This window comes from Brachionichthys hirsutus, chromosome 4 (assembly GCF_040956055.1).
Source record: "Brachionichthys hirsutus isolate HB-005 chromosome 4, CSIRO-AGI_Bhir_v1, whole genome shotgun sequence".
Lineage (NCBI taxonomy): Eukaryota > Metazoa > Chordata > Actinopteri > Lophiiformes > Brachionichthyidae > Brachionichthys > Brachionichthys hirsutus.
Window position 1 is genome coordinate 7,614,888 of NC_090900.1, and position 19,771 is coordinate 7,634,658.

A 19,771-nucleotide genomic window follows, 5' to 3' on the forward strand; every position below is an offset into this window, starting at 1 on the left:
GTGAGAGAGAGAGAGAGAGAGAGCGTGTTCCCTCCTCCCTTTCTACCCCTCTATGATTCTTTGCTTTCCTGTCATCCCCACACAGTAAACAGAGCTGCTGTTTGTTTTGTGCACCGCTTTCATCTTCCTCCCCACACTTCTTCTAGTGTGTGTGTGTGTGTGTGTGTGTGTGTGTCTTGATGATGATGATGATGATGATGATGAATATATTTATTAGATTTGTCTGTTTGTGTTTTGCGTGCAGCCAGCAGGAGCCTTTTAATCTTCTTTAGGAATTTAAAAAAGACATTCTCACCAACTCAAATCAGCGCAGATCAAATCAGTGTTTTGTCTCAAAGGAAACTGTTATGATGTTTAGATATGAATGAAAGAAATATGCAAAATATATCACAGCATAAAATTAAAAAAAAGACTTGATCAAGGTGTGCTGACTCAGAAGTATTAAAGTAATACCACCTCCACTCTGATGTCTCTATCTATCTATCTATCTATCTATCTATCTATCTACAAAAACACAAACGAATAAAATAATAAAGTTATTTATTAAATCCCACGGATCTGCTGACCTGGGCACATTTTTTTTAGCCTCTTTGAAATCATCCTAAAAAACTCTTCTGATATTCATATTTGCGTTTCAGCTCCTGCATAATTGTTAAAAAACAACAACTTCTCAGTCCGGTTTGTTTAAACTCCACGTCAATCTGAGTCTCTCGCTCCTTCCCTCCTTTCCCGTCCTCCAGGCAGATGGAAAAGTGGTCGATGGCAGCCTGCTGGGCGATGCCAACGGCGTGGAGCCTGCACCGGGCAGAGGGAAGGATTCTGGGAAGTGGCAGAAGCCACGCTTCTCCCGGAAAGCCCTGATGAAGTGCTGCTTGGTCAAATGGATCATCGCCAGCACACAGCCACAGGATAAAGGTGTGTGTGTGTGTGTGTGATCAGCAGATTGACTTGGCTGGAATAACGTCCACTCATGCATCAGATGTCTCTCCACCATCAGTGCAGCATTAACAATGACATCACATCCTCTACTTCCTGTGTCTTCCTTCCTGGGCGTCAAATGTTCCTTTGACTGGAGTTTTGTTTCCTTTTCTCTTTTGTGGTTATTTTTGTATGAGTTTAGGTGTAAGTGCGCCTCCCAGTGGTCCAGATGTGGACATGCACAATTAACGTTTGGCCTGGAAGTATCTTGGGGACTCTGTCTTTACATTTTGCACCAAGTGGTAACAAGAAAGACATTTATTTAGAATTTAGTCCTTGTGAAATTCATCTCGTGCATGTGGAATCAGGAAGCTCTGATTAGCTTCTTAGCTTTCATTGATTCCTATTAAATACAGGTGTATTCAGGAACATGTCTAAATGTGGGATTTTTGTACCATCACAACATTTTGTTTTTAGTGTCACCTGCTTGTGTTACTGTTCCATTCATTAATGCTACTAATTTAGCCAATTTAGTTGTTCTCCATGTCCTTCTGTTCATCATTGATTAGTATAAGTATATCTCCAGTCCTCTTCCTGAATCTAACTCAGTGGACGTCTCTCTTCATCCCCACTGCTCCCTGTTCATCCACACTCATCGTCACTTCCTGTATTCTAAAGAGTGGCCATTCCTGTTGTTTCCATTGTCCCAGATTCGCCTGAGGGTCATACAGATAGTTGAGGACACCTCAGGGCGCAGCTTACATGTCCTGTTTAGGGACGCAACAGGAGACACACAAGACAACCCAGCTGTCTTTAGCCTCTAGCTTTGTTTAGCCCCTTTTCCTCATAACGTCCTCTCGACAACCCCAAGTTTAACTTTTTATGGTAACGTCTTAATAAGTCGGGGATCAGGTCACTGATCCATGGCTGAAAACTAATTTTGCCTTCAGCACGGCATGGATGCAGGTAGGAGAGGGAAAGACAGAGATGTTTGGCTGTTGGATGAAGAGAACTGACTGGAATAACACAATAACCAGGGCAAAGGCAGAGGAGAAAGAAATAGCTTTTTAGGAAGTCCTTGCTTTAATTACGCGGCTTTGGTCGGCTTTGAAAGACTTGGCTGAGGTGGGTTTTAGGGAAAGAGGATTTTCACATGCAGCAGTGAGACCGGGTTTGGTTTTAATTGGAACGTATAAAGTAAGTGAAGGGGAAAGGCAAAGATAGCAGGAGTGGGAAAGGCCCGAAAGAGCTGCCATCTCTCTCCGCATGACTAATGTGTTTCTCTGTAGGAAATCTAAGAGGAGAGTTCATGCAGCACATTTAAATGTGTGGGGTGTTGTTTGTTCACACTGGATACCACAATTCATCTCAACACACGGCGAAGAAAGATCTCAAGCTCGTCGTTCAACACAACAAAGAGACGCTGCATCTTGCAGTCCGTCCGGAACGTCACAGTTTCCATGCTAATATTAAAACACATGGCATGGATTTACAGAGAATAACGGAAAAGCTTGTTTGTTTTATAATCATTTGTGAGTGAGCGGACTGGTGGCGCTGCGACCTCCTTGCCTCACACCAAGGAGTTTGTGGGTTCGAATCCGACTAGTGGTCTTTCTGTGAGGAGTTTGCATGTTCTCCCCGTGTCTGCGTGGGTTCTCTCCGGGTTCTCCGGCTTCCTCCCACCTCCAAAACACATGCAGCTTAGGCGGATTGGTGACGCTAAATTGCCCGTAGGCGTGTGAGTGTGAGTGTGAGTGTGAGTGTGAGTGTGAGTGTGAGTGTGAGTGTGTGAGTGTGTGTGTGGCTGATTGTCTGTCTCTGTGTTGCCCTGTGATGAACTGGCGGCTTGTCCAGGGTGTACCCCGCCTCTCGCCCATTGACTGCCGGGATTGGCTCCAGCTTGGCCCGCGACCCGATGACGGACAAAGCGGTTGGAAAATGAATGAATGAATGAATTTGTGTGTGAAACATAGATATTGATAAAGTGACCAACCACACAGCATCCACTTATTGGTTTGCAACTGACTAAGTTCATTACTTTCAATATTGGAATCGTCAGAAGAATTTGATCTGGTGTCTCCAGTCTCATCCTTCTCTCCTCTCTGACAGTGGTGAGGTGACCTGTTTACTGTTGGGTGGTGTGGTTTGTAGCGACCTCTAGTGGACTGACATATTATTATTCTTTATTCATCGTTTGAGACTGTTTGCATTAGATTTTTGAATCCATAGAGAGAACAACAACTTGAAATCTCACTAACACATCTTTGGCGCTGTAAGTAGGACTGTAGCTCGACTCTTCCAGACAGAAATGAAGCCGATATCCCAGAATGATCTGCATCAAGCAGATCCAAACTGTCTAATATGACAAATCATCATACTGCTCAAAGTAGTGGGCCATTATTTAATGTGGTCAACAGACTTGTCCTTGACTGGTGGCTGCGTAGGGCCAGATGTTCCCGTTTCCAGTTGTGTAGTTTGTTGCCTTGTCAACAATCACAATCAATCACTTGTACTGTATTGTAGTTGAACACATTTTTAGAAATACAAACGTTTTTGACCTTTCCCTTTTAAAAATGTGCCGATTTTCTGCGCAATGCATACTGTGATTTTGTGAAGAGCTCATCCATATTACATAGCAGGCCATTCAGACGACAGGATCTTTACGGGTGAGACAGTCTTTCGGTATTGTGTTGTATGAGGAGAAGGATCATTGCAGCAGAAAGGAGGGATACAGACAGAATAAAGAAATGTGAAAGGTCAGAAAGGCTGCAGTGATGTTTGATCCCTTCAACCTCGCTCTCTCTCAGTGTGACTCAGTGCTCTCAAACAGATTTTTAAATGTGGCCTCTGATAAAACGTCACCTGTCAGCTTTTCCTCAGCTCCTGATGTCTGTGGTTGGACGGTTTCTTCTATGCTGCTCAGATTTCGAGAGGCAGTTTTCAAACTGAGCGGCTGTGCATCCACTTCGAGTCTTTTAAAGTTTGTTCGACTTTACTCCAGTATCCTCCGTCTCCGTATACAAAGTGCTTCAAAGGCGGCTTGGTTGCTGCAGTAGTTCTGCTGCATTATGGGAGCTGCGATGGCTGCTCTTTCTGTGGAGGCCAGGACGCGCCTCTCCCGGCCCAACTGCCTCCCTCACTGTGGCCACAGTGGCGCCAGGTACCATCGCCCAGGTAGGCGCTCCTTCTTTCACCTCAGAATGATTTCCTGGGTCGCTCTTGTCAATAGTTTCACTCCATCGCTCTCTCATTTCTCACTTCTGTTAATTCATGTGACTCAGAGCTGCCGAATAGTTTCCTCTGCAGTGGGGGTAAACAACTTTAGAGTTCATACCAAAATAAAACACACACAATTGTTTCCTCTTACCTGTGAGGCTGTTTATTATTACGGCGCTTTGGTAATGTCGAGCCACTTTGTATTTGGTACTAACTGTGGCACAGAAACACAGAAAGCTAACTGGTGTAGCTTACGGTGAGGTGAAGGTGAACCCTTCCGGGACTGTGGCTGGTAGAGGAGTCTGTCTGGCAGGAGGCTGGAGGGCAGACGGACCAGAGAGTTCACACGCCTCAGCTTCATTTCTGCTTCTCTTTTGTCTCCATCTGTGGTGAAAGATGACGTGATTTTGCTGATGTGTCTCTCTGTCTTTGCTGACTGTTGTGTCAGCAGGCGGTGCCAAGCCTACCTTTTAAAAAGCCGTTAGCATCCTAATGGCCTGCTTGGAGGAACAGCCACACACTCACACTCGCTTTCACACGGTAGACCCTAAAAGGTCGCCATGCTGACGAAGGCAAGCAAGACAACAACCTTGAATGCGCAAACTAACTCTAGAACTCACAGACCCCTTTTAAAGCATGCGTGCCCTCTGCTTGTGTGTGTGTGCGTGCGTGTGTGTGCATGTCACACCTGATCCACTCTCCTACCTAAAGTGGTAACTGCATGTAAACCTTCTCACATTGCAGCGACACCAGAGGCGTCACCGCATCACTGTTAAATAATGGTTACAGTCGAGACTGAATCAAATTTTGACAAACAACAAAACACACAAATTTGCGGTCAATTATGATTGATTCCGATTTATCTGCTGACGTTTCCATCAGAGGAAGAGAGAAAGGGAAGCAAGCTTCATCACTTCCTTCTCACCACGGCGATATTGATCTCGCTCACTCAGGACTGCCGTATGTGTCTCCGATCTCCTACCAAGTCAATGCATTAACACACACACACACACACACACACACACACTGCAGAGTCATCAGTTATCTTCTGACCTGCTAAACACACAATCAAATTAATCCAACCTCATGCTCACACACATTAACTGAAGAGCTCTCAAAGATCTCTCTACCTATAGAAACAGAACACCATACCTTAAAACCTCGGCAAAAACATTCTACAGTTCGAGTTAAAATATGATCACGTAATCAATCTTTAAGTATTGTTGCACCCAAACATATCACATATTCCAGAATTTGTTATGTTATTATTGTTTTATGTGATCGGTTTACGTCTAATGAAATATTACCTCTAAAGTTGGTACTGCTGTTGCATCACAGGAAGAAGGTCCTTGGTTCAATTCCACCTGGGGGGGGGGGGGGGGGGGGCTTTGGTGCAGTCTCCTTGTGTCTGCATGTGTCGGGCATGCGGCTGAAAACGAGACGATGATTGATTGTCTGGTCAGTCCACAATCCTGGAAACCTACTTCTAACGTTTGTAATCGTGTCGTAATAATAGTTAATAATCAGCAGTTCATGAGTTAAACAAGAGGAATCATTTTTCATTTAAATAAAACGTTTTACCTTTCACAGACACGGGGAATCCACATGAATGATTCTAAATCTGTATCATCTCATCTGCATATTGGTGACAGTGTCATGTTGCCATATATCAATTCAAATGTTAAATAGCTAATACCTTCCACAAAAATATTTAATCTGGATTATTAACTTTCCCAAATTTGTCCACTTGACAAAATTACATCAGAATCTTTTTTTATTTTTTTATTTTACTCTCTGAGACATCTTGGTGGCAAATAGACAAACATCCCCCAACTGTTGCTAGTGGAGGTAAGGTTATTCACATTAAATTATCTCTGTAAAATAAGACTTTAAATATGAGTTTGAGCACACTTTACAAATGTTACCCACTCGAAGAATTCGTAAATCCACAGGTGAAGAGGTGGATGTGGTGTAGAGTCCCTTTGTAACGGGAAAGAAACAGAAGGATGTGGTTGGCTGAAGTACTGGAATGACAGCGGGGATGGAGGGAGAAGGATGAGTCAATAGATGGATGGACAGTCATGGAAAAAGAGGAGCAGTGCTGTAAGGAGAAAACGCAAGAAGGACAGAATATTAGAGCGTTTTGAGTAGACATCACTTCACCTCTAAACCCAGTGCGATCGTTTCTGAGACAAGGGAGGAAAAGTTGCAGCGAGAAGCAGCAACAGATAAATTCAGGAAGCTGCACAGAGAGAGAGAGAGAGAGAGAGAGAGAGAGAGAGAGAGAGGAGTGATCAAAAGTATGTGCGGAGGAGGCAGTGAACGAGGGAGGAGGTTTTATTCCCCACAGCTCCCCTCAGTTTCTTAGGATTTCCCTCCCCGGACTCTGACGCTGCTGCTCTAAGTGCCTTTTCTCCAAAGTCTCACTCTTTCATATCTGGAGCCGGATCGGGACAATCCGGATCGGGACTGTGAAGTGGACTAAATTGGACGGGAAAACTCCACAGAATCTAAATCTAACTTTGTCGAGAAGCAGTTTGGTGGACCTGAGGATCACTGATCAAAACACAGCAGGACAACCGTGGGTTATTGGCTGATTGAAAGCATCAGAAGTCCCATAAGTAAATGCCTGATCGATGTTTTTGATTGCTTGGGCCATACGGCCTTGTTGTACCTCCCGTTGTAAGAAATTCTGTTCTTTATATCTTGACTGACACTTCAGTTTTAAAAGATTTTAAATGTGAGCCGGTGCCGCTGACGCTGGAAGGTCATATTGAGAGTTTACAGACGATTTTGCTCCAGAACTGAGGTTTCACGAGCCGCTTCTGTGGTCGGTTCATATAATGGGGTCATTTTCATGAATTGCTAATGTTCTGTTGCCATTTTATGGCTTGGAAGATGATTGGACTCGGGCATTTCTTTTTCTGTTCTCTGGTCTCTTTGCATTCGCCTGGACTTTCTCCCGTCTAGTGGGGATCATAGAATCATATTAAAATTCATATTCATCTACATCCAAAATGTGATTTATGGTTGTAAACTATGATGTGAGAGGCGATAATGGCTGCCTGGATGAAGAAGGTCGGCAGTAACTGTTTGTGCCAGTCTGAGCGCCTGCTCGGAGGAGGAAAGTGACTCCAAACGTCTTGTTTAATGCGCTGTGATGAACTGCTCGTGACACAACCCCCCATTTTCCCTCATGGGTCTAGCGGCGGAGCTTTTCCATATATGTCAGCTTCCACATATTTTCCACTTCAGCATCGGTGTTGACATTGCAGCCTTCGTCCAGCTCGCTGGCCTGGCTCTCATGCCGTCTCCTGGGCCTGGAAACAAATCCATGCTGTCACCCAGTAACCAGACTGGTTCCTGACTACCTCTGTTGAATGCTCATTGTTGGCTTGGCCTGCCTTTACTGGAGCCAGGCAGCATTTTGTTTCATATTTCTCCCTCAGTCAGGCCTTTTCTTTTTGGGCTTGGCTGATTTTGCTGCCCCTGTCCTGAAATCATGGGCATCCAAGGCATGGAGCTGTTTGCCATTGGCGTGGTCATCATCCTTTTCATGGCAGTTCTCAAGCAGTTTGGCATCCTGGAGCCTATATCCTCGTTTGAAGGTAAGGGCCAACCCGAGGGCCCCTCAGTTGACTAACAGTACAGGTGGTTTTAGGACACTATGGTGGAGCCACATGCAGTGGGAACGCTATTTTAAGCCTTACAGTGATATTTATATCATGAAAGTTAAACTGTGTTGTCATATTGTGGATGTTGATGTTTCCTCCAGTCCTCCGTCATTATTAATAATAATTAATAATAATTAATTCTTATTCATACTTGCACTCATCGGTCAGGGATGAGGATTCAGTTCAAAGTAAAATATTTAATCTATTATGGTTCCATTAAAATTCTAATCTGATGTTGCCAGGCTTCAAATGATATCCTGAAAGGGATGAGGAAATGTGTCACATGTTCAGATAAATAAACCCACTGGATTATCTGAAACAGAACATTTTTACAAGCTTCCTGTCTGACATACGTCACCGTAGTTCAGGAGAACGCATCCAACACAGCTGGCAGTGCTGCAAGAAGTGCTGTCATCCAGGCTGGATCGCTCGTTTGCAGGAAAGAGAACCAAAATGAAACGAGATGAAGAAAGGCTCCGGCTTACTTCTTCCACTGACCCTAATCATCATCGCTGAGTCACATTTTAAAAAGTTTCGCTTGTTAATTGTAAGCATAGTGTGTGAATTTAGAAAAATATATTTAAAACACACTGCAGAGACTCCTCTCCCGTATTTGTATTAACAAATGGGATATATTAAGATATCACCCAGTGGCTTATACTGACTGATGCTAAATGAATCACTTACCACGCCGTATCTATAGAACTATTTGTTTATTTATGTGTTCCTTTGATATTTCAAAGTGAACTATCAGTAACTCTATTTGTGGTATCAGTGAGAGGAAAGGTGAATATGATGTTTTATTTTGCCCACTCAGCGACTCACCATTATCGGAGTCTCTGGGTATTTGGGACAGTAAATGAGCCATCACATACCGACTGCCCTTTGAGTGACGCAGTTCCCTTTTGATTGGAGCTTTGGGCTCCAGGCCAGCCAGTCAGAGTGTCCGTCAGTGAGCCAAGACTATTACAGCAGGAAGGCTCCAGTCGGCACATTAGTGCTTCTCATATAATTTGGAATCATAAGTAATAAATTCAACAAAAACAACAGTAATGCCCTTTCATAATTTATCACTCCTCTCAATCTCTGCAGTCTTTAGTTCCTCCAGTGCCCCTCCTTTCTCCTCCTCCTCCATCTGTGGCAGGGCCTACACCCTGGTTTAGCATTACTTTGCATCAATTATGCATGAAGTATCGAACAGGCCTTCTCCGAGGCCGCCTAAATACGGAGTACGGAGTACTCCTCCAGGACCTGAAGGACACTGGTCATCCCAGAGTAGCCGCCGAAATTCCCATAATGCATTTTAATCCTGATTCTTGCCACTTCATTACTTCATCGCCTCCTCCTTCAGACTAATTTACCAACAGTATGGCCATGAAACCACCTGATGGATCACCTTCTCATCAACCTAATCACCTCTAACTAGTTTTCTGCGTAAGATTTAAGGCATCTTATGTCTTTCATAGGAAAAGGACAAAACGCAACTTGCTGGACTGTTTTCACACAAAGTAGAGATGTTTGTTCTTTGGGGATTAACCATGCATAGACATAAAATCCCCGCCTGTCCATGATGATGACCCTTTTGATGATCATAGCTCCTCTTATTTCTGCAGTGACTCACGGGTGTGACACATCGTAAACACCCGTCTTAGTATTTGCCAGTGCAGTTTCTTCTGTGTATAATTGTGTATTTGAGAGTGATTCTCTTGTAACTTGCGGCTGCAACTACCACTGGGACACTGAGACACTAATGTTTTCAGAAAGTCTTCAGGGAATCCAAGAGTTTCCGTGACACGAAGAAGCATTTTCTGTTAATCAATAAATCATTTGGTCTACAAAACATACAAAAAAATGGTCAGTAAGCCTGAGCCAATCATTATATTGGTTTTTTTAAAGCCTTTTTAAGCCTTAATTCATTGTCAGATAGTGCTTTAAAATGTTGTATGTTAATGAAGCGACTGGTTCGAATTGGATAAAATATCTTTTGAGGTATCTGACGGGCCCACTGGTGTCGTGGTAGAAACTTCAAATAAGAATCATTGAGGTATGAAATGTGTGGAGTCCAGAACCACTAAGCACAGAATATATCCTAATTCACTGAGTTCCAGGCGAGAAGCTAAATATAATGTTTGTATATTCACGTATTCTGTATGTTCCAAGGGAGGAGAATGAACAGATACAAGTTTAAGAAGTCAGAAAATAACAAACTTTGCGTTAAAAAAACACAAACCACAACAATATTATTGATTATATAATAATTATTACTGTTAATTAATTAAGTTTGATTGATTGGAGCTTTGATTTTCTAGATTTAGCATCATATGTAAATCGGAATACAAATAATAACATGAAATATTCATAAATAGCATATCTTTATAAATAATATATTTAGAAATCATAAATAAAATGTAAATCATAGTTCATCATCAGTCATCAGAGCATTAAGAACTGGTATCCTATTTGTTGCATTATTTATATCATTGACACCAAGAAAAGAAAGAATTGATGTTTATTCATCAATAGCACAATTAATTGTCTGTGACTCGCCCTTTTACACAAATGCATTTATGCATTTAGAATTCAGTTAAGTGACCTGCTCTAAAACAAAACCTTATCTCTGATTGTTTTTTGGTCCAGTCCTTTTTGCTCCAATGTCGATTCCTGTTTCAGTACAACGTTTCTATTTTGGGCTTTGATCTAATGGAGTCTCGTCTTTGGAGGTGCACAAGTTCTATTCTGGGGTCCTGAAATACCAATATCTGATATATTTACTTCACATTTGTCTCTCAAGTAGGAAGTGGTGGGTGACATCAATATATTTATATTCAATATACTATATATATATAGTACACACACATATATATATAGAGAGAGAGAGGCTCTGGAAGATGGATGGATATCTATATATTATATACAATTTTGGAAAGTGCATACTTTACATACTATAATTTAGGGGGCAAGTTTAAATTGTTCATAAGGATAGAAACCTCCATCCATCCACAAAAAACTCTAGAATACAAATTGACCACCAGTAATGTGCTCCTTCTCCCTGTGTATGTTTGTTTGTCAGATTTTTAATAATCACCTAAAAGCCTCACAGAATGTTCATTCATTCATTTTCTGAACTGCTTATTCCATTACGCGGGTCGTGCTGGAGCATATCCCAGCAGTCGACGGGCGAGAGCTCGAAAAACTGATAGTAAAGGAACAGCTGAACTAAGAATCAAAAGAAAATACAGAATAATCACTAAGATGAAGTTAGGGATAGTATACACTATGTACAGTGTACTGTATAAAAATCTAGTAGCCTGATCCGTTCCTTTTGTTTCACTAATCTCCACAAGAGGGAGTCCTCGCTCACCTTTTCTCTGTGACGCAGGAACAGTGTTTGACACAGCCTCTGTGTTATGGACCCCAAGAGAGACAGAAGACCAATCAGAAAGTAGATCAAAGAACTAACTGGGAAAATGGGATTCAGGACACCTGTCAACCTTTGTCAGCATCCTCTCTGATTCCTATAAGAGGCACGGCTTAATTTGCAGACAATCAAGCAAAAGCTGTGAGATGAGGGAGACGAGAGAATAGGAAGTTGCAGATAATCAGTCATTCAGGCAGTGGAGCATTTTGTGGATCTTTTATTTAATTTGGAGAGTTGTTTTTTTTTACCGATGAGAGTCTCTGAACATTGGAGGAATTCCAAACCAACTGCATTTGCCAAAATCCGAGCTTCCTCGCTCTCTGATTGGATTTCTAGTGGATTAATGTTTTTTTATATATTTTTTTCCCTCTCTCTCTAGTTTATGGTGTTTTACAGCAATAATCTGATCAAGTCAGCCTTAATAAAGTAGATGGACCATCAGACTCTGCTGTAAAATGAGGAGAATATCCTGAACAGAACAGAAGTGACAAAGCCAGAGTCAGAGACTGAGACAGAGTGACAGACAATAGTGATGAGTGAGTGACTGCTCAGAGAGAGAGAGAGAGAGAGAGAGAGAGGGAGAGAAAGATAATAATAGTTTGATGGAAAAGTGTATGTAGAAAAACAAAATGCAATGTGGGGGTGAGTCAAGGAAAATAGAGAGGAAGGGTTGAGGATAAAAAGGTAGAAGACGAGGGGAGGATGAGTGTGAGGTGGGAGACAGAAGGACTCCAGACAGTCGGCATCGTCTGCCTTGTGATCATGTTCCTCAAACTGATGCACCTGCTGGGGCTGATCGACATCACTGAGACTGGTGAGAAAACCTTTGAGCGGGGAAGTGAGGAGGAGGAGGAGGAGCAGGAGGAGGACTGCATAGAGGGAAATGTGAAGAGCTTTTTCCAAGTGGTGAGGTGCTTACGAAGATTAAACAAGTACAAATAAGTTTTGTTGCTTGTTTCTCAGACCGGAGAGTGAAATCGTTGGAGAGTATTTTCTGTAATGAATACATCCATTTTCTTGTAGACGATTGTCTCATCTACAGCCGATTTTCCGCGTTACGGGCCACGGGACTTGCTGGAGTCTATCTCAGCTTGCGATAGGCTGGGTACACCTCGGACGTGTCGCCAGCGCATCGCGGGCTCACATAGAGACAAACAACCAGTGCAGGCGACAGTGCTACCCACTAACATATGAATATATGTTCACTGTATTGTCTCTAATCCCAAATCAGGCTTTGTGGAGTCATCCATTCTGAGCGGGTGCTGTGTTTAGGTGCCGCGGTGACGACCATAGACGTTGTTGAAAGAACACGCCGATCCTGCAGTCCAACAACACGTTCGAGTTATTAAACAATGATACTCAGTTGTGTCTTTCAGCACTGTTATGCAGTCCTGCAATAAAAATTAAATAAAATGTATTATTCTGCCAAGGATGTTTGTGTATTTTGTCTGTGTGTTGGCAGAATCACACAGACATTGTCATGAAACTAGAATAGTTTGAAGGTTATGTAGTAAAGAGGAACCCAGAAAATTTTGGAGGACACCCTGATAAAGGGACAGATTCAGGAAAAAAAAAAGCTTTATTTAAACATGACACAAACATTCTTTATGCTTTCCAATGCTGTAAAAATGTGTATAGAATAAATATTAAATTTCAACACTTCTGTCAACGAAGATTTGCTTCAAAGCCTGCGACACATCAGCAGGGCGGGGTGCGAGGCAGGTGGCTGTTGTAAACAAACCGGCGGGTGTGTGATGGGCCATGGACCCCAAAGGTAAAAAGAGAAAAATAACTGAGGAGAACAGAGGATTCAACGTTTCTTGGACCGAATCATTTGCATTCATTGCCAATGCGGAAGGATTGCCTGAATGTTTGCTCTGTAGCGAGAAGTTGTCAAATAACAAAAAGAGTCATGTGGAAAGACATTTCCAGGGAAAGGCGACATTTGCAGCCGAGTAGCCAGTTGGAAGTGAGAAAAAGTGCGATTGCGTCACTGCATGGATCATGCTGATTGACTCCTGCAGCGTGTGCTGTACCTTTAAAATCTCAAATTGAGGCTGATAGATTTAAATAGATTTAAAAAGTGGACTGCATCTCCAAACTCCACTACTGCTGCAAGTTTTGTTGCAACCCGGGAGATAATAATATTTTACTGAAGTTAAACTTGAGGCGGCAACAGAGTCGTCACTTGATGCGTCATTCTCCACAGGATGCGCTGCAGGGAAAATAAACATTTAATCATGAAGGCTCATTATGTATTCGTAACCAACTTAGTCATTTTGATAGTAGGCTAATATAGATAGATACAGCATGTGTTGCCTTGATTATAAGGCTTATATAAGGCTTTTAATTTTTTGCGGCTTGTTTTTTTGGTCCAATATGGCTCTTTCAACATTTTGGGTTGCCGACCCCTGATCTCGGTGAACCTACCAATAAAACTGTCAGTGAAGTAGCTTTCAACAATAGTGGATAGAGTGGAAGAAACGGTCTCTTTGTTCAGCCTAAATATTTCCACCACTGTGCCTGAAGGAGGAGAATAAAAGACGCACGGCAGCACGATCCAGTGAAATGAGTAATTAAAATATGGTTTCTGTGTTGGGAGCTTAAGAGTGTTCACATTCTCAGTTTTGGTGGAATGATTATTGGTTAGAGTCTGTGTGAACTAAAATGCTGTGCACTAACATCTAACACCTTACATTGTATACTGTAGCCGTTGTGAGATAGCTTTGTCCAAAATACGCTGACAAGACAGATCTTTCTTCAAGTCTAAATGTAATAACACGAAGACAAACGATCTAGTCACAAGTCGATTGGTAAAAAGGTCTTTCCACGGTGATGAATGATGCTATTTTATGCTCAGTCATGTCTTGACGCAGGAGACTTGCTTTCTATTAAAATGAGAGCATCAAATAAACGAGGTCAGAGGTTGCCTGCGGCTTCTGCCTCTCACTTTACGCAGGACTGAATTTGTTCTGAATTTAATGTTTTAATGCTTTAAAGTAAACGACAGGATGGGTTTTATAGCGTCGATGACCTCCCACTGTCGAGTTTTTTCGCTCGTTTCTCAGTATATTAAATTTCATTGCTCTGCGGGATGTTTTATGGGAATATGACTCAGGTGCTCTCTACTGAACAGTTCAGCTTCCGTTGTACAAACCTGCCAGCGTCTGGTCTGACTTGTTCTCTTTGTCTTTTTTTTCTTCCCCCCTCTTCCTGTCACTCTCTCACTGTTCTCCATTTACCCTCTTTCACTTCACCTTAATCTCAACACGCCTCGTCCTTCCTGTTCTCTTCCCCTACAGATGGTGAGTGCGGTCACGGATGAAGCCCAGCTTGTGCGTCAGAAAGAAAAATAGAATCATCTCATCCTTTTTTGAATGTTCTCTGTTCCCAGTCATAGATAAAAGCAGGCACACATAAAAGTGGCCGATGCTCATCAAAGCAAACAGCTTGTTACCTCACGCCAGTGATGCGCTCCAGCACCGTCGTCAGTCGGCGGTGCCAGGCTCACACGCCGTCTGCATGCGTGGCTTCACTAAGACACACACACACACATTTGGACTGAAAAGGCTATTTAGCATCTTTTACTTTCATCCGCTGTGACCTTCTCCCATGCTCTTCCGTAGCCCAAAAGAGAACGTGCATCCTTCATCTATTTCCCCACAATCATGGCCTCACACCTTAACCGCTGATTGGCCAATATTTAAACTCAGAGAATACTCCGTTTAACAACTTCATCGTAATTTCACATGAGAAGGGTACCAAAATAAATCCTTCCTTCAGTAACGCTTTATAGTGTTGTCTGAAAACAAGACCTTTATTTCTTCCCCCTTTTTCCTTATCTCCATCTTTTCCATCCATCCCTTTCCTCTCTTTCTACCACAGACAGCAGCGACACTGATTTGGAGCTGTCAGCAGTGCGTCACCAGCCGGAGGGGCTGGACCAGCTTCAGGCTCAGACCAAGTTCACCAGGAAGGAGCTTCAGTCTCTCTATCGAGGCTTCAAGAATGTATGTCTGACTTTAGACTGCGGACATGTTCTTCATTGCTCTACTCCAGTTCTACACTTGATATAGACTCATTATGGCAATAATTATAGCCTTTTTGTCTCTCTCTCTTGAGCAGGAGTGTCCCAGTGGAATGGTTGATGAGGATACATTCAAGACCATCTATTCTCAGTTCTTTCCCCAAGGAGGTTAGATCTTAAAAAAAAAAAAGAATTCTCATCTTTTTGTTGTTGTGACCTTTTGTTAAAAGGAGGTTGTGGGGGGGTTTCCTTGTTTGTTTTGTTGATGTGAACTATTTTAAGAGTGTAAGGAAGGGTCTTTCATGTTCATTCTTCAGAATTTGTCCCTTTTCCATTTCCATAAATAAATTATTTTTTGAGTAGATGCAAAACAAAAACCAAATGTTGTGGAAGAGGTATAATAATATATGATTCAAGTGATAACACAACATAGAAATACTACAAATAAAAGTTCTGCATTCAATGCAGAGTAAATTCTTATGTCTCATATATAGCTTTTAAGCAGGTGTGGTTGCGAACCAGTCGCAACGCAGCGGACACACAGGTGCTGACAGTAATGGTTTTAATGAAGCTTGCAGCAGACAAGATTGGCAAAATAAAATCAGCCTGATTGGGTAGAGAGCAGGAGTCTTTAGCCTGAGCCACTCTGATGAGGTGAGGGGAGTTACCTTGATGGTGGTCAGAAAGGAGCAGAGGAGCAGGATTGTGAACTTATTATTGTTTTTGTTTTTTTTAAACAAGTCATGTTTAAACAAGTGAACAAATCTTGAGCTAGTTTTGGCTTAGCTCCCATTATGTGACAGTGAAGGAGCGGATTTGATGTCAGGACATTGAACTGCTGGTTGTCGGGCTCAGACAGATGCACCGAGGGAGTTTGAACATTGCATATAGTCGCCACTGTTTGCACTTAACTGAGAGCAGAGAATGCAGAGATGTGATGTCAACCATCCATCCATCCATTTTGGCTGCTGCTGGGCCTCCTCCTATGCCCCTTCTACCTCCCCTGCTCGGCTGCAACAGCCTCACCATGATCTCCTTTGTGCAGTGGCACCACTTCAGCCTCCATCCCTTCACTGCCCCTGGAGCAGCTCCTGCTGACTTTTACAACAGACGAGTTGGGGACTGACCATGTCAGTTCGTCTGCATAGGTGGGGGGAGGTCATTGAAAAGCTGAAGGCATACACGTATTTTGGGGGTGGTGTTGCAAATGAGAAGGTGGTGTACAAGGAGGGGCAGAGCCCCCACGATTTACTGAGCAGGCTCTAGAGATTTGCAGCGACATGCTCTACATGTTCATCATCAGACTGCTTTGGCAAGTGCTCGCTTCCATGCTGCGCTCTGCTGGGGAGCAACTGTTTGTCATATGCTAATTATTTATCATTATACTGAACATGCGTTATTTGACCAGATTTTAGAATGTGTGAGCGGCTGGACAACTGAATTATCCCAATAGGATTAATAAAGTATCTGTGCATCTATCTATCTATGTAGTTATCTGTTCATCTGCCTATCTAATTTAGATTTGCCTATGTTTGTATGTATGTCTGTATGTATGTATCTAAGTATGACGACTTAAGAGAAATGTCCTTTTCAGTAGACACATTCTGTTTGATTTGCATTGTAAATAGGCTATAATATTATTATGATCGATTATTTAAACATCTTTAAAAAATAATGGGAATCTATTGTAGACTAAAATACAGTAGCTTTGAGAAATTTGCAGGAAACTTGCAGGAAACAAATACATCAGAATTTATTGAGTGTTCAAGAGGTTCCAAATATAAATGTAAAAAATATAGTATTTTTCTTTGTAATATAATGAAAACAGGAATACTGCAGTGAAGCACTTCAAAGCTGTACTTCTTTTCCCAACAGATGCAACAACCTATGCTCACTTTCTGTTCAACGCATTTGACATAGACAGAAACGGTTCAATTCGCTTTGAGGACTTTGTCATCGGTCTGTCTGTGTTGCTCAGGGGTTCTGTTACAGAGAAGCTAAACTGGGCCTTCAACCTCTATGACATTAATAAGGATGGCTACATCACCAAAGAGGTATGTTGGAGTTTTATCATAGGCATGGATCACATTTCAGATATCTCCTCTAACACTACCTTTGTGCCATTAATCCATAGAAGACAGTATAGACTCACAGGTTAAACCAATACATTTGTGTCTCTCATTGGACGACTTCTCCCATCCTGTTTTCTTCAGGAGATGCTGGCGATTATGAAATCAATCTATGACATGATGGGGAGGTACACCTACCCCTGCGTGCGAGATGAAGCACCCTATGAACACGTGGACAAGTTTTTTCAGGTTCTGAGTACACACACACACACTTTTACTTGGTCTCTTTTCAATTTAAAATTTACACAGAATCTAAAACATTTCTTTGTGGATTCTCTTCTACAGAAAATGGATAAAAACCGAGATGGCGTTGTGACCATTGAAGAGTTTATTGATACCTGTCAGAAGGTGATTTGTTTTGTTTTTTACCACTCAACCTCAAATGTATTGGACAACAGATCAAGGATCAGTGGTCCTAAGCAATGATTAATTGAACATATTATTATTATATTTGCATTTATTCTATATTTTTAGATCCCTTGCTTTTGTACTATACTGTTATCGACTGTTATAGCTTTTTTTCAGCATCTGTCTACTGCTGATGCTGTAACAAGGGAATTTCTCTAGTATGACATTAATAACATCTTATTTTTTCTCATCTTGACCTAAACTATGAGGAAAACCTTGCATTCACTTCTCCCCCAACTTATACACTTTTTTATTACAGTTTTTTTTAAATCAGTTTCGCCTTCTGTCCTATATTCAATTGGCCAAGCAATAGCACTCTGCTATAATATCTGTTGCTCATAATTTTCAGATTTTGTTTTGTCAATCTATATTTTTAACCCGTTATCATCCAAAATTTGATTTAAACCACTTCAAAATCAGAAGCCATGACGAGCAAGGAAAGGAGGATAAACTTTGGTTAAGGAATTTAACAAATCCACCCAGTTTTTCTCCTTTGAGGAGCCAGTGAGAAACTCATAGTAGTAGTAGAGCTCTCATAGAAGGCAGCCATCTGCCTTGACTGGTTGGGTGGAGAAAGAGACAGACAGAGGCAGAAAAACAGACAGACAAGGACAAAGAGGGAGAGACAGAGCCAAGGACAGAGATAGGGACAGACAAAAACAGACAGATGGAGAGAGAGTGGCAGAGAGACACCAACATGCTAGCATGAGTAAACCCCAAGAGGCCAAAATAAAGTAACATAAAGTTAAAGTTAAAATTACCTCTTCAAAAGTTGTAAATTGTTACATTAAATTGCTCATATTAATAGTTGCAATTAAATTAATAATTTTGTATGATGACGATGAATATATTTATTAGATAGAATGTTAGAGTACAAGTACAGTCACACAGTAGCATGTATTACAGTACAAATAAAGTCAAACATCCTGTCTAAGAGGAGCATTTCAAAAAAGCCCTTGCGGACTTGTTTCCGTTGAAAGTCCTTAGTACATAAATCATTCCAACATGATGATGATGATGAATCTGTATCACTACAGTATTATGTCTTCTGGTGACAGATGTGGATTTTTTTAATCTTTTTTTTCAGGATGAGAACATCATGAACTCAATGCAGCTGTTTGAGAATGTGATATAAAGAATCAGCGTGAACTCAGTTGTTTTCCTTCATGAACCCATTTGCACAGCTCTCACACTAGCGATACACACCTATGCATCCCAAACTCCCATTAAAACATGGCATCCCGGTACATAAAGTACCGGTAGGTACTATGAAGATACAGGAACTAGACATTTCTTCTTTCCAAAGCATCCTGTAGCCGTGACTTGCAACTGCTCCTGGAATAAAAGGACCGCTACAGACAAAAGAAGAGCTTCCATGGTGAATTTCCCATTTATCCAACAAGTCTTTTGTGTCATAAATGAAGAAAGAGAAGAGCTTCATCATCTTCACTTAGCCTTATAACATTGAACCACTGACCTAAACATAAGGATCCAAGCTTTAACACTAAACACTATTTCTGTCACTCTCTCTCCCACACAAAAACACACACACTACTGTATTGTGTTGGAGAGATTTGTCGAGCACTGGATGACGTGAACCAAGAGGAGCACATACAAAAACAATCTGTGACAAAAAAGAGAAATGCAACTACAGCATGTTTGTCATGAAATATGTGATGTGAAATTAGCTTGCACTACAATTTTATGACTGTATTATAAACGCCTGCAGTAAAGGCATTGTAGATACTAGATAGCTGCATCTGCCACACCACCTGTGAATGTATATATGTATAGGTAATAGATATCTGATGCTCTTTTGGTCACATCTGTGCTGTGGGTGATGGAATAGGACCAAAACTGAACATTTGTTTTAGAAACTTAAGTTAATCTGTTCAATATCATGATTAGTAGCACTTCTCCACAGAATTTAAATGCATTATTCAAATAGTTGTCTTTTTTGTATCATGGAAGATCATGTTAA

The 19,771-nt window shown here is 41.7% G+C and overlaps 1 protein-coding gene across 2 annotated transcripts; it reads left to right on the forward strand.

The window, feature by feature from the left end:
• Positions 1–7,636: 7,636 nt before the first annotated feature.
• On the forward strand, positions 7,637–18,925 carry kcnip3b (Kv channel interacting protein 3b, calsenilin). Of its 2 annotated transcripts, none has more exons than XM_068760645.1 (7): positions 7,637–7,742; positions 15,112–15,236; positions 15,352–15,421; positions 17,129–17,307; positions 17,467–17,571; positions 17,668–17,730; positions 18,878–18,925. In XM_068760645.1, the coding sequence occupies exons 1-7, from the start codon at positions 7,637–7,639 to the stop codon at positions 18,923–18,925; spliced, it is 696 nt and encodes a 231-aa protein (XP_068616746.1). The 2 variants fall into 2 exon arrangements, with proteins under 2 accessions (XP_068616746.1, XP_068616744.1); XM_068760643.1 differs by lacking the exon at positions 7,637–7,742 and adding an exon at positions 11,929–12,040.
• Positions 18,926–19,771: the final 846 nt, after the last annotated feature.